We start from the raw sequence: 13,813 nt of genomic DNA, 5'->3' as shown, positions 1-13,813 counted from the left end.
TTTGTTAATTTCTCAATTCTTTCTTTTGACAATTTATTTTTGGCCTCCCGCTAGCACACTTCCCCAGAAGCCTTGCTTCACCCTACCCACACTCAAGACTCACATCCACATACAAAGAATGATTTTGAAAACGATGTCGATCACCCCAATAGCTACAGAGAACCTCTACCGCAGGACTTCAAGGTCCATGTATTGGAAAAATGGAATCTTGCTGTCTCCCACCCTCATGTCTACCCCCTCCTCATCACCCACACACACCCCATCTCAGCAGTCTTCATGGCTCCACTGAGAACTTCTAGGGCTAATGAACCCTCCTCTTCTTACATGACCAGCATTTTTGCAGGTGAGAAATGGCCCACCACTTCCCTGGGTCACTGCTTGGAAGATGAGGCTTGATGTTGCCACCTCAGAACAGCAATGGTTAGAACAAGCAGGAACAGCAGAGCTGGGCACAGCTCCCACAGCTGTGGTGGGAGTTATGAACCCCATTACCTCTCCTTCCCACCTGTGCTGCCAGCGGCCAGGCTTTGAGGTGGCAGGCCTCAGCTCTGGCCATGGTGCTCTGCACATCTCCCTCTCTGTCACCAACACCCAGATGTCTCCATAATGAACATTACTGTTTCCTCAGATTAAATCACTTTGGGGACTCAGCTGGCCTCCACACAGCTGCTATCAACGGTAATCTACACTTCCGAGATAACAGTGGTAGCTGGTGCTCCCAAGTCACCCCTCTGCCATGCCAAAATCCTGCGCGTGACTCCTTCTCATGGGGAGACAGGTACCTGCCAGTACCCCAAAAAATGAATTCTTGCTGCTCACCCCTTCCTCCTGGGCTGCCCTTCTGAGCAAGCGGCTTTCCAAGGTTCAAAACCATGACGACAAGATAATTAGGATGCTTTCACTAATGTATCCCAGTAGATCTGCCAGAGCAGCTATTAGGTATTTGACACACAGTGTATCTTCCTTCCCACTCATCCCTTTCACCCCTATATCCTCCCCCAAAATAAGCCATCCAAAAGACAGGGCCAGACTGGACTACACAGCTTTGTGATCCAGATGACAGCCCAAAGAATCAGGGTGGCACCAGCCCAGCACGGGCAGGCCTCCAAGAAGAGGCAACTGACTTCTTCAGGGCACAGTTTCCTGACCCCTTGCATGCCCTACACCACCCCCCCCCCCTCCCAGCTCTGGGTGGTCTCAGATGGCACAACATGGTAACTTCCCACCCCAAGAGGACACCAGTCTCCTTCCCACCACATGCCCACCACCACCTTTTCCCCTGCAAGGACTAAAACCAACAAAAAGCCAGCCCCAGCACCAGAGCGAGGCACAAATCCAAGTAACTGCTGCAATAATCACTTCCCTTCCTTTGCATGGTGGTCGTGGGGCAGCAAGGGTCACCTGCCCAGCTCCCTGGGAGCACCCAAGCCAAAGCAAACCGACAGCAGGCCTGTATGCATGGCAACGCTAAGTCTTCGTTCTTTACTTTTGTGAAGTTATTCTACTTAAAAGAACAACGGGATGATCTCCTACGACTCGCCCCACAAAGGCAGTGGAAGCAAGCGTTCAGCCTCACCTCTCCCACCTTCTGCAGCAGAAGGGGGTGTGCTTCCAAGCACATCGTGAGAGCTCTCCCTGAGGAGGGGGAAAAGGGTTAACCCGGGGCTGCAGAGGGACCCTGCAGGCACAAGTGGAAGATTCAAGAGGAGCTGTGCAAACAAGGAAAGAACAAAACAGAATCAGGCATCATAAGCAAGACATAAACACATCCAAGAACGCAGACAGGGTCCCTCTATGACAACGACAGTAGTACACCCCCCTCCTTACAGATAAGCAAGGGGAAGAGGGTGGGAGAAAGACGGATTTGAAATGAGAAAAAGGAAGGCATTGTGATTTCTACATATGAAGACAGGCAGGCAGATTTACATCCACCTTGCAGCCCTTCAGACTCTGCCCAACCTCTGCCCCTCTGCAGCACAGGTATCCTGGGCTGAACTCTGATCCCAGCTCGCAGGCGAGGGCACCTGAAGCTGATCTTGTTCAACTCTGCCTTATTTACAGCAGAAAGGAGCAAGTGCTCGGCGACTTAGAGCATTTGGCAGCTATACACTCTGGATTAGATTTAACTGCTGACTAGCTCATGGCATGGGACTGATTAGACCTAACAGCTCCTTACATGCCAGAAACCTATAGATTAACTGTGCTGCTGTAACACTGATGGCTGGAATGAATCACAGCAGCTCTGAGCCAGACATGTGGGCCATGCCCCACGAGCATAACGGGGTGGCAAACAGAGGCTGGTCCCGTTCATGTAGGATAAGTGAGAGAGCTTGTGCAGGTAAGTAACACCATAGAGCTCGAAGTAAAAATCAATTTTCTTCTTTTCCTAACACCAAGAGTGAAATCAATCAGGCCATAACAACCTCTTCCACACTACGCTCCCAACGCGGGTAAGAAAAAAGCAGCCTGCTTGCTTAACAAGAGCCAAGCAAAACCTCAGCCCTAACACTGCACTCTCCCTCCAAAAAAACCCAATAATCCCATCACACCTTTTAAGCCACACTCTCTACTTGAAGGAGCCAAGAGCAGAGATAGAGTGACTTGCCTACAATTATATCACGAGTCAGAAGAAAGCACTGGAATTTGCATGCTGTGACTCCTGCTGTAGGTGCCGGAAAACACTGCAGGCGTAAAGGTCAAACCCTTCAGCAGGAGCTCTTAAGATATTGTTCACAGGCCACAAGCAGTCAGTAAAAAGCTCTGAGATGGCCTGGTGCCAGCTCAGCTTCCCTCAGTATCCTCGCCCTCCGCTGCAAAGCGCCTTAGCACCTGGTGGGGCAGTTAAACCATCATCCCCTGCAAGACGGAGCAAACATCCCTCCTCTGTAACCGGATTAGACAAGCAGAAGAAAGGGTATGGGAACATCTAGTAGAGGAAAGGAAAGCAAAGCCTGACAGCATACTCCAGAGGTGGAAGAAGCCGAGGACCAAGGATTGTATGAGCAGGGGGGCGGGGAGTAGAATGCACTGAGCTGGGGAGATGAAATGATACTGTGAGAACGGGGAGAGTACTTTGAAAGCATGCGGGAGATAAACGTGCTCAGATAATTGCTTAGAAGGGAATAAATAATAGTAAGTACTATAATTACCTCGAATACTTTACAAAGCTGTAAGAAGAAACATGACTAGAAGGACTGGCACACATGCTTGTTGGGAACTCCTGTTTCAAGCTAGCAAGAAAGAACCAACAAGGCCTGACACCCAGGTTGGTAATTTCAGGCTGGCAGCCAGCCACAGCCCTTTGGCTAGATCCTAGGTACTAGCTAACTTGAGTTAATAAGTGCCAGATTCCAGCAGTATGGCTTTCTGGAATAAAGAGGTTCTGGACAACTTCTGGCAATAAGTACCTTCCCTTCTCCTCTGGCTTGTACTCAAGGTCCAGCTCCACTTTCAGAGAAACATGAGGGAACTCGGGCTGATTCCTGTGTCCTTGGTGATAGTGCTGGAGACAGAAAGATTCATCCAAGAGGTCAAAATCTCAATTTATCTAAGCAGCCAAACCTTGATACCCACGCTGCAGTGAGAGATCAGAGCCCTTCTTCCCCTGGTAGACAAACAAAATCTTTTTTTTTTTTTTCCTTTTCCTTTTTGGGGGCTTAGCATCTCCCCTTCAAGCCTCCATTTCTCTACAGGCTTCAGAAACCACCCATTTCAGGCAGCAACGTGGGTCAGTGCTGAGCTCCTCTCAAACACAAACCAGACACTTCACACTACAGAGTCAGTGGAAAAACACATCTACCTTACCCTGGGCTCCCAGCATCCTCTAACAAGCTTACCAACCAACTTCCATACAAAGCCCAAAAGCCATAAAAGTGACAGCGTGCCTCAGGCAGAGATCAGGGATGCAGCAGTGGGGAGGGAACTCATTTGCAGGGAAGCAAAGCTATCAGCTTTTGTGTGCAGAGTAGGGAACGCCAGGCAAACAACACTGATTCCAAACTCATGGCACTAGTTAAAACAACAGTGCCACAACAGCTGTACATCAAATACACCTCTGGCCCTGTCAGAGCCCAATGAGCTGTTTTCCAAGGGTCAGGAAAACAAATCCCAGAACCCAAACCGACCGGCACAGGCATTAACGCTTCACAGTGCCAGCGGCTGAGCAGCTGTTCTGCGTGTTGCTCTGCAGCCTTCACTCTGGATCCCCGAGGTTTCTGCTGTCCTGATAGGGACAGCTTTGTTGCCAGAAAGTGCGCAGGCATCTCCTTATTCCTCCTGTGCCTCAGCCCTTCCTGACTGGTGAAGTCTTGCGGCTGCCAAGATCAGAGGAGACAGGAGAAGCGCTAGATGACTTTTTTAAAGTCCGGAATGAAATCAATAGCTTTGTAGGAGACGCCAGCCAAGAGGGGTGCTTAGGAACAAGAGACCAAATCCCGATTGATCCTCACAATCTCTTGTACTCACAGAGTCTTTGACACTTTAAAAGCTGTGGGTGTGGTAGGAGGCCCAGCGCTCAGTAAGACCCATCCTCCAGAGCCTGTTATCACCTATCTTACTCCTCAGTTGGCTTCTTCTTCTTCTTCTAGTGTTTTGCCTTGGCTCATCTTTTCTCCGCTTCTCAGCCTAACAGTGGGGTACCTCTTCCTTCCCTGTGGACCATCACCTAGCAAAAGCGGGAAAGGGACCAGGAAACACCAGCAGCAAAGTCAAAGGAGGAGCCATAGGAACGCACAGGCAGCGCCTTCGGTCAGAAACTGCAGATTTAAGTGCTATGCAGGGCAGAGTGGACAGCCCCTGTCAGGAGCCGGTAACGAAATGCTAGTCTCATCTCACCCATTCAGCAGGGCTGACCAACTGCTCACACCCATGGTGCTGATGCCACTGTGCATGGACAGCAAACCAGGGTGACCTAGCCACACGAATTCACCACGCCCTCCAGCCACCTCTCTTTGCTTGGTCCCCCATGAACATCTGCAGGACCATGTGAAAAATGGATCTACTTTCAAGTCAGACAAGCCCTCAATTCTCCTATGTATTAACCAGTTCTGCCAAGTTTGTTTTCAGAGGAAGAAAGTCCCTCCAGCCAGTTCCTCACGCGAGCACCCTAGCCTGCACTCTCCCCATGCCAGGCAAGAACCAGCCTGGGACAACTCCATTCAGGAGAAGCCCTGCTTTTCAGGGTTTGTGGAAGAACCATGCAGCAACAGTGAAGTCCTGAGCGTCGAAGCCTCTCCCTTTTCAAAAAAAGCTTCCCATCACTTAACTGGGGTGGTCTGGTGGTGTGCTCACGTTCGATTGCTTACTGAAATGTGACTTTAGCAGCAGCTAGAAAGGCAAGATTTCTTCTTGTCTCATTGCCATTTGCTAATGAAATGACAAAAAGCTTACTAACATGGAAACATTCTTAGAGCACTGATGGAGACAGGGTGAGCAACAGGTTAGAGCTGGAAACGACGTACACGCACACAGACATCCCAGACCCACCAAAGGCAGCTGCAGACCCAATTTCTTTGCTTTGCAACTTGATCAAACCCCGCCTTGTCAGGAAAGGCTCCATTTTAGCCTCTCCATAGCTGATAAGAAACAGATGCTAAACGTCTCCTAACATTTAACCAGAGAACTATTCCTTAAGAGGATTTTATATGACTAGGAAAGAGATGCCAATATAAAAATGGAGTCAAAACCAATTTAGCAGGTTATCATTAAGGAGCATTTAGCAACTTAAAAGCCAGAGGCAAATCACAATACTGCAGTTTTCCAGACACTGGCTGGAGGGCCTAAACGTCCTTGATACGAACAGACAACTCAAATCACAAGCAGAGGAACCCTAGCAACAAGAAGAAAACCCAGTTGTGCTCAAGAAGACAGCCCCTTCCTTTCAGGCAGTTTTCCCCAGTGCTTTATGTTTCTGGGCAGGATCTGCAGACTGATAACCGTCAGACAGTGAGGACCACTCTTTAGGGTTACAGCAGTCCAATTCATCTGAGTTAGAGCAAGTAAAACACCTCTGGCTTCATGCTAGACTGCATAACCTTTAGGTCAATGGCTGTATCCATGACTGATTTTGTAGGGATAAGAAAGCACCCAAAAGAGATCAAGAGGAAGAAATTTAAAAGAAAATTATATATATTACACACGCACACTAAAAAAAACCCAAACAAAAAAAGCAGTTTCCTGGTCTAAAAAATTCAGTAAGCCTCCCAGCACAGAAGTGATGCTGTCCCTAGGACCCTTTCCCTCCCAGCCCCTCCCTGTGGTCTACAGCACTGTTTATTCTGCCTTTCACTTTATATAATGGGTCTGGTAAAAGTGTTCCAAGTACACATTCGATTTACAATAAAAACTGCTTTAATAAAGACTTCTAACTTGACGGAAGGTCAACTAAAAGACGACAACTGGCATAAACCAAAACCTCCTGTGTAAACAAACAGGATTTGCAGGAGCCTCAGGATGTCAGCCAGTCTGGCCAAGACTGCAGGGACAGAGTCTCCCCGTCAAGAATTACATTTGGGGATGTGCAAGAGCGGAGCCTGCCAGCCTGGCACCGACGGCCACAGCAGCCTCCTGTCATGCTGGGGAAGCCCAGAGAGATGGGTGAAGTGCCTGCAGAAGCAAGGGAATAGCCAGGGTCATCTACAGAGCCCCTGTCCGACGTGTTTCCCCATCCGATGCATCCCCCCACCCAAGAAGCGAAGCCACAGCCCACCCTGGCAGATTCGGGATCAGTTCAGGCCCGGCACCGCACACCATGGTATCCTAGAGGCAGGAGGTTCAGGGCTGAGGGCAGCACAACTTGCCTTGCCCAGCGAAGCTCACGGCAGAGGACTCTGGGCAGACGCAGATGGAGAAAGCACGATCTTGGCCGCTGCTGCTAACAGCGCGCGGAGGAGCAGATGAGGCGCCAGCAACACTGCCGGGCCACCGCTAGCTTCGGTAAACAAAAACAACCCCCAGCCCCCTGTGTGTGCAAACACCCACTCTGACGCTTCCTCCCTCTGATCTCCTCCCGCCAAGCAGCCTTCGGCCCGGGGAAAGCAGCAGCAGAGCGCAACAGCAGAACACTGGGGTGGCAGTCGACTGCACACTACTGCTCCCCAGCCGGCACCCCTTCCCCTCCAGGAGACAGGCCTTTAAGATCATCATCCCTTCTCTCTCCAAGAGCTGCCTCTGCATCCTTATTTCACTCCAACATGCCAACATCACAAGTGAGCTGCAGCTTCAAGACCTTAACGCGGGGCTCTACTCCCCTCTAGGAATCGCAAATAAATCACCAATTACTATGCATGAATAGAGAGAGGAAGAGGGTAATGAGTCTATGTACATATATACATATGCAATGTTTGAACACAAAGAGCTGTAAATTGCATTCACAGGTGGTATTCTGGAGACTGCAGGAGACTCAAAAGCAGAACTATTCATAAACCAGCCACCGACATGAATGAATTCAGCATTCCCCAGAAGCCTATTGTGTTTCCTATATATTACGCTATAAATATGAGGAGTATCATAGTTTGCATCCCTGAAAAAAAAAAAAGGAAGGTAAATCTTGCAACTACACATAGGATTAGCACTGGCTGGCACAAGTATTAATGGCCTCATCGCTGCATGAGGATTATTTACAGCACTTGCTCTATTTTCCCATTTTGTACTTGCTGTGATGAAGTGCCACTTGTTTAAAGAACCCTGTAACAAACACTGCAGCAAGAGGGGAAAAAACAGCAGAGATCTACAAATGTTACACCCACGTGCCAGATGTGGGTTTTCAAACCCTTGATTTTACAGTTACTGGGGTTCTGGTGGCCAGTTAGCGCTTGATATATTATACTAAAACATCCACCAGCTCTTTCCATAACCACAATTCCGCCTTCAGCAATTCTGATGGGTCTGCAAAAGGATAAGGAAAATTTTAGTTGCATTTCTTTTCTGTATACTCAACCCATAATACCCTGTCCCGCATACCCTAGCATTAACGTTACTTCTTTGGAAAGCAGCAGCTCGTCCCTGGCCAGAGATTCACGGAATGAAATAACGGCTTCTCGCTCCAGCTTGTTCCCCACAAAGTGAAACATCATCTCAGCTTTACAAACAGCAAGCTAAGGGGCTTCCGTGCCACTCCAGGCTTTGAGGCACGGCCACACATCCCCTGGGTTTGTTAGGACCGACAGCTGGGCAAATGCGGACGGACTGCCTACAGAAATCCAGGTGAAAAAAGAAAGCTAACTCTGAGCACACACGTGGTGGGCTTCCTACCATAAAAAACGGCCCCACGTTTAATCCAAGGAAGCCAGCATGATGCTTTTACAAACTTAAATCCATCCCTGGGATTTGGGGGGACCCCTGAAAAGCAACCGACTCTCCAAGTGACAGAAGACACCTGACAGCTCACCCCCCAGGGAGGGCGAAGGCACGTAAAAGCTGGGTTTAGGAGAACCCCAGAAAGCCAGCTGCTGCATGCAGAGAGTCGGGGCAGCCTTGGCAGCTGGCCAGGTGCCAGGTTAGCACCGGCACGGGGTGTGGGGGGTGTGGGTGTACGGCAGGGGCCCGGAGGGTCCCACTTCTGTACTGCCACGGGCAGCCTTCGGCAAGACAATGCCCTCTGCTGCTACGCTGCTGCATCAGCTGGGCGCGCTTCGGAGCAGCGCACAGGCAACCGACCGCTCGCTCGCTCACTCACTCCATATTAGGAAGACTTAATCCAGAATGGGGTTATTGTTCTTCATCCAGAGAGACCGAGTGTGCGAAGCCAAGGCAGCAAGGGATTGACATTTGTCTGCACCCTTCTCGCGGGCTACGACAGGCTGCCTGTACCTGTGGAGCAGCCACCCTGGATAAGCTTAGCTTTAAGACGGCTTTTTCCAGGGAACCCAAGGAAGAAAGCTACTGGTTAAGGGAAGTTTGAACCCCCTCCAAAACCATTTCAAGGAGTCACCACTCTTTCTCTTCCCTAAAGTCAAACAGAAGGATGAAAAACCACACACACACGCAAATCAGAGACATGGAAACACAACTGCAATTCAAGTAAAGGTGTTGCTTCCAAATTGGCAGAGCAGGTACGTGACAACTCTCAAGACAGTAAAACTGCCAGCCTTGCTGCTTCTTCCTTCGATACCATTAATGCCAGCAGCAAATCTTACCAGTGAAAAGGCAAATCAAAACAACTCTGAGGCTGCTCTCTGCGTACACGGGCGGAAAGCAGCGTGAGGGTGCCGTACTGTATTTCCCACAAGCGTTCCTGTCGACTCATCAGCACTTACCCAGGCACACGGGCTGCCGCGAAAAACCTAAGAGGCATTTTAATTGTCTCGTGCTCTGCTCTTCCCAGATTTGTAGGGAGGGAATCTCGGCATTGCTACAGCATCTCTGACCCAGCAGCGGGCTCCCAAAGGACTTTATACGGAGCTGTGTACAGTCATCCCCCCGGGAAGGCACTTGTGGGATGGGACAAAAACACAGGCTTAACGGTTCGCGGGGTGCAAACCGCGGGCGGGCAGAGAGAAAGGGACTACAGGAGGAGTTTGGGAAGACAAAGCAATCAAATCGCGTTTTACGAGGGCAGCAACCGCCTTCCCTCTACGTTTCAACGCGCTCTCCAGAGCCGAGAGGAGGACTCCGATTGTTTCTGCAGCCTACCTCGCTCCGGGCGTTTTCTCTGCTCTCACCGCGCCAGCTCAGCGCCGGCCCCTTAACTCCCTGCCCTTACGAGTCCCCTCCGAGACGCCCCCGAGCACGGAGCAGCCCCTGGCCGGCCGCTCGCCTTCCCAAGTTGATGCCGGAGCCCGGCGCGGAGGAGGTGCCCGTCCCCTTCACTCCTACCTCTCCCACGCCCCGGCAGCCCGCTCCAGCCGGACCGCACGCCGCGCCAAGGGGCTCGCCAGGGACGGTGGCCGGGGCGTTGCAGGTGGAAATGAACCCCCGATTTATTCTGTAGATATCTGTTTATATGTCATTATCCCCACTCACACACACACACAGACCCTCCTCCCTCCGGCCGCAGGGACAGCGCGGGCAGTGACAACTCCTGGGTGAAGGCGCTGGGCATTTTCGGCAGGGATGACCCTACCGGGATGCCCTACGAAGGAGGTCAACCCCCCCTCCCGCCGGGGATCCCGCCTCGCCCAGGAAGACCCTCGTCCCGTCCCGCCCCCGCCGGCGACCGGCACTTACCGAGGAAGAGCAGGGAGGCCAGCTGCGGCCGCAGGGTCCGCATGGCTGCCGGGGCGAGGGGCGGCGGCCGCCCTTACCTCCCGCCGCGGGGCGCCGCGGGGCGCCGGCTCCCGGGGCAGGCGTCGCGCCGGGCCCGGCGGCACAAAGGGAAGGCGGCGGGGCCGGCACGGGGAGGCGCCAAGGCAGGCGGGGGCATCGCCCCCGCAGCGGGGCGGCCGCCGCGCCTCCCCTCCCCGCCCCGCCGCTCCGCTCTGCTCCCCGCCGCTGCTCCGCGCCGACGGCTCCTGGGGGAGAAGCAGGACGCAGAGGAGAAATCGTCTCTTCCACAGCGGGGTGGGGGATGTGTGAAAATAAATACGGGGGGGGGAGGGGGGGTGGCGATGTGGGGCGCAAAGCAACAACAAAAAGACCGAACCCCGAAAAGTTATACAAAGAAGCGGGGCACCGCGCCCCCCGGCTTGCCCCGGCCCGCCGCCCTCGCCTGCCCACCCGCCCGCTCGCCCGGCGCTGCTGCCGCCGCCGCCGCGGGGTGCCCGGCGCTTCCTCCGCGCCGCCAAACTCCTCCCCCGGCCCGCCCCGCCGCCACCGCCCGCTCCCCCCGGCGGCGGGTGAGGGAGGCGGGCAGCCCCCAGCCGGCGGGCAGGGTGCGCTGCGCGGCCGCCGAGCCGGGCGGGAACCCAGCCGGGTCCGGGGGCATCCCCGGCGTGCGAGCGCTGCCGGGACGGGGGACGCGGGTCGGGGAGGGCGCCGCGGAGCGTGGGGTTAGGAAGGGCTGTGGCGTGGGGCTGCGAGGGCAGGGGTGAAGTCGGGCTGGTAAAAGAGCGCGGGGATGAGCCGGGTTCCTTTGTTTTAAGGGAAAAAGAGAGTCCTCGGGCGCTGCTCGGGACATCGTCTTCTTGGGAAAGGGCACAAATGCTGCCTTTTGTTCCCGGGCAAGCCGAAAGTAACAGCCGGGCTGTCCCAAGTTTTGACCAACTCGTGACCGCCCCGCTGCGATGCGCCGTTCCCGAGCCCCGAATCCGGGGCCGGTATTAGAGCCCGGTTGCCAGATGTGAGCCCTCCCCGTGTGCAGGCGCTGCTGCGCTTGGGATGCTGCCCAGGCAATCAACACTACAATGTGTCAACGCCAGAACTGCATCAAAAGTACATTCAGGAAACACTGAAATGCATAAATATGGCAACACTGGGGACTGGGTTTTATATTGTTTGTAAATAAATCATGAATGAGAAAGCCCTTCTCAAGGGCGCAGATGTTCAAATGCCCTTGCAAACAAAACCCCCAGTTGCTTGTTTGCTCACAAAAAGAAGAAAAGAGGCCAGGAGCCGCACCAGTAGCAGAGTGAGGTACCCTTCCAGGGCTCTGATCCTGCAGGGACCCTTCTGTCGGAGACCCTTCTGCCAACACGCCATGTCCCCAGTGAAGTTTTGGTGCTGCAAATGCAGGAACCCAAGCCGCCTGCGCCACAGAAAGGCAGAAACCGGCGCAATCCCAAGCTGTCTAATAAAAGATGCCAAGTCCTTAGAAGCTGCACCCAGCAGAAGTCAGAAGCTGTCTGCATTACCATATGGACTCGCTTCCCAACGTGGCTGTCGTGGCAGATGCCTCGGTAGCCAGCTCCTAGTGACCCAGCAAATTCTGTTTCTGCAGGCTAATAATGTTAAGCCGTGCTGTTTTCAGAGTGGGAGGTTTAATTTGCCTTGTTGTCATGCTCTCTGAACGGAGGAGCCGAAGAACCGAATAAACCGGAGACGTGGGAGAGAAAGGGTTAGCGTTGTATTTGCACTGAAAATTAAACTCACGCTCTGGCCCTTAAGCTTTAATTACATCAAGACTGCCTTCAAGTGAGACTTGGGAAAGGAACAGAGGTAATGATAAGGGTTGATAGAAAATACCAGTCTATTTGCCTTTTCTCTTAGGTGATTTGAGGGCTGAAACATCATCCAGCGTGACACGGCTCACTCACTCGACATTTGTCACGTGCAGCCTCCTTGTTCTAAGTCCTCACAGGCCAGCCCGCCAGTGGTTAGAGTGAGGACCGTGGGGCTGCTTTGAAGCAAACTTCCAGCATCTTTAAGTGGATGCAGGATGAAGATCTTTCACTCTAATGCTTCAAAAGATGTGTAACTAGAGAAATAAATAATAGCAGAAGGAAAAAAAAAAAGAGAAGCAAATTAAGAAATACAGAGCACGGACAGGAAAAAGCTTTTTATTTTTTTTCTGGGGAAGCTCAATAAAAAGGAAGCACTAAAGCTTGGTGATACAAGAAAGCTTTCCTACATGGTGAGGGATACAGAGCACCAACTTGCTACATTCCTGTGTGGACAAATTATTTCCATCTCCAGCTGAAGAGACGGGTCATGATTCAGGTGAGGTCCCGGCACAGGTCAGGGACAAGCCAGGAGCAGACCCCCGGTTTCTTGGCTCTGAATACATTGCTCTCACCAGCGGAGCCTGGTTGCAAGATAATTCAGGTTGAATTTGGGTGAATTCTTGCTATTTCCAGACACTGTGTGACTTCACAGCATAGGAGCCTAACAGGAGCATAAAAATGCCCTGCAAAAATGTTATCAGAGATTCACTAAACATTCACATCCTCTTCTCAGAGCTCTTGCAGGGTATTGCATTAATGCATAGCAACAATAAAAATATAAAAAGACCATGGAAATGACATTATAGCATTATAAGATTAATCCAATTCCAGTAAAATTAGATTATAATAAGAACTCTGTGTGCTAAAGACTATTAATGGGAACCTGTGTTTCAACAGCTTCATCACCTTTGCACGTGTCCTCCTCCCTGACCCCAATAATAAAAATAGCATGGCATTCACGAAAGCGCCCTTCCTCAGAGGACTTCACAAACACTCCCTGGCCTTTGGAGGAAAACATCGGCTTCGCTTCTGCATCAGTGGGGAAACTGAGGCTCGGGCAGGGCGGCTTTCTCAAGCCCTGGGAGGCAGCCAGCCCTCCCTCAGGCTTGGCTCCGGCGTTTCAAGCTCCCACGCTGGGGCTCCAACTCCCTGCGGACGCCTGTCCATCCACGTGGTCTATTCGCACGGATGAATGGGAACGAACGCCACAGTCGCCTCAAAGACAAAACCGTTTCGAGCACAAGGTTACTGTGAAGCAGCTTTCCAGGAAGACAGATCTGGGCTGCTTTGTACTCCCAGCACAACTGAGTCATTCAGGAGCGCCGTCCTCAGCGGCAGCCGGATCATTTTGGTCGGGCCATGCAGTTGCTCTTTGGCAGTGGGATCGCTGTAATAGCTGGAGGCAGACGGGCGTGACTCGAGCGATGCTGATGATATACACATTAGGTCGCAACCCACACCACCGTCTTTCTTGTTGCTTGGTCACTGCCAGCTGCCTGCTCAGGCTTGCTTCCCCATGGCTCGCCTGGGCAGGCCGGGGTTGAGGCCAGGCAGCGGGACCTCGCTCTTGGAGCAGAAGAGAAACAAGCCCCTGTGCTGCCGTTTGCTGTGCTGCTCCGTTCTCACACCGAGTTACGGGTGCTTCCCATCAGCCCTGCCTTTTCTAGGAGGAGAAACACAACGACCTGGTGCCTGGGTGAGAGGCGAGACTGGCCCTGTGGCCAGGGACCATCAAGGTAGATGTCTCCCAAACCTCTGGGCTGCCAGAGGCTGCTGTA

General features: G+C 52.4%; 1 protein-coding gene across 1 annotated transcript in view; it reads right to left on the bottom strand.

The window, feature by feature from the left end:
• IGSF3 (immunoglobulin superfamily member 3) overlaps positions 1–10,207 on the bottom strand; it is a gene marked incomplete at both ends in the record, with an annotated part of 97,350 nt that extends 87,143 nt beyond the window's left edge. Inside the window, one exon of the mRNA XM_084261515.1 lies at positions 10,165–10,207. Within this exon, the coding sequence (XP_084117641.1) occupies positions 10,165–10,207 (43 nt within the window). The remainder of the gene's footprint in view (positions 1–10,164) is intronic.
• Between the last annotated feature and the right edge of the window lie 3,606 nt (positions 10,208–13,813).

Source organism: Gallinula chloropus (genome assembly GCF_964237585.1).
Source record: "Gallinula chloropus genome assembly, chromosome: 1".
NCBI lineage: Eukaryota > Metazoa > Chordata > Aves > Gruiformes > Rallidae > Gallinula > Gallinula chloropus.
This window is presented reverse-complemented; position numbering and strand designations above follow the sequence as displayed.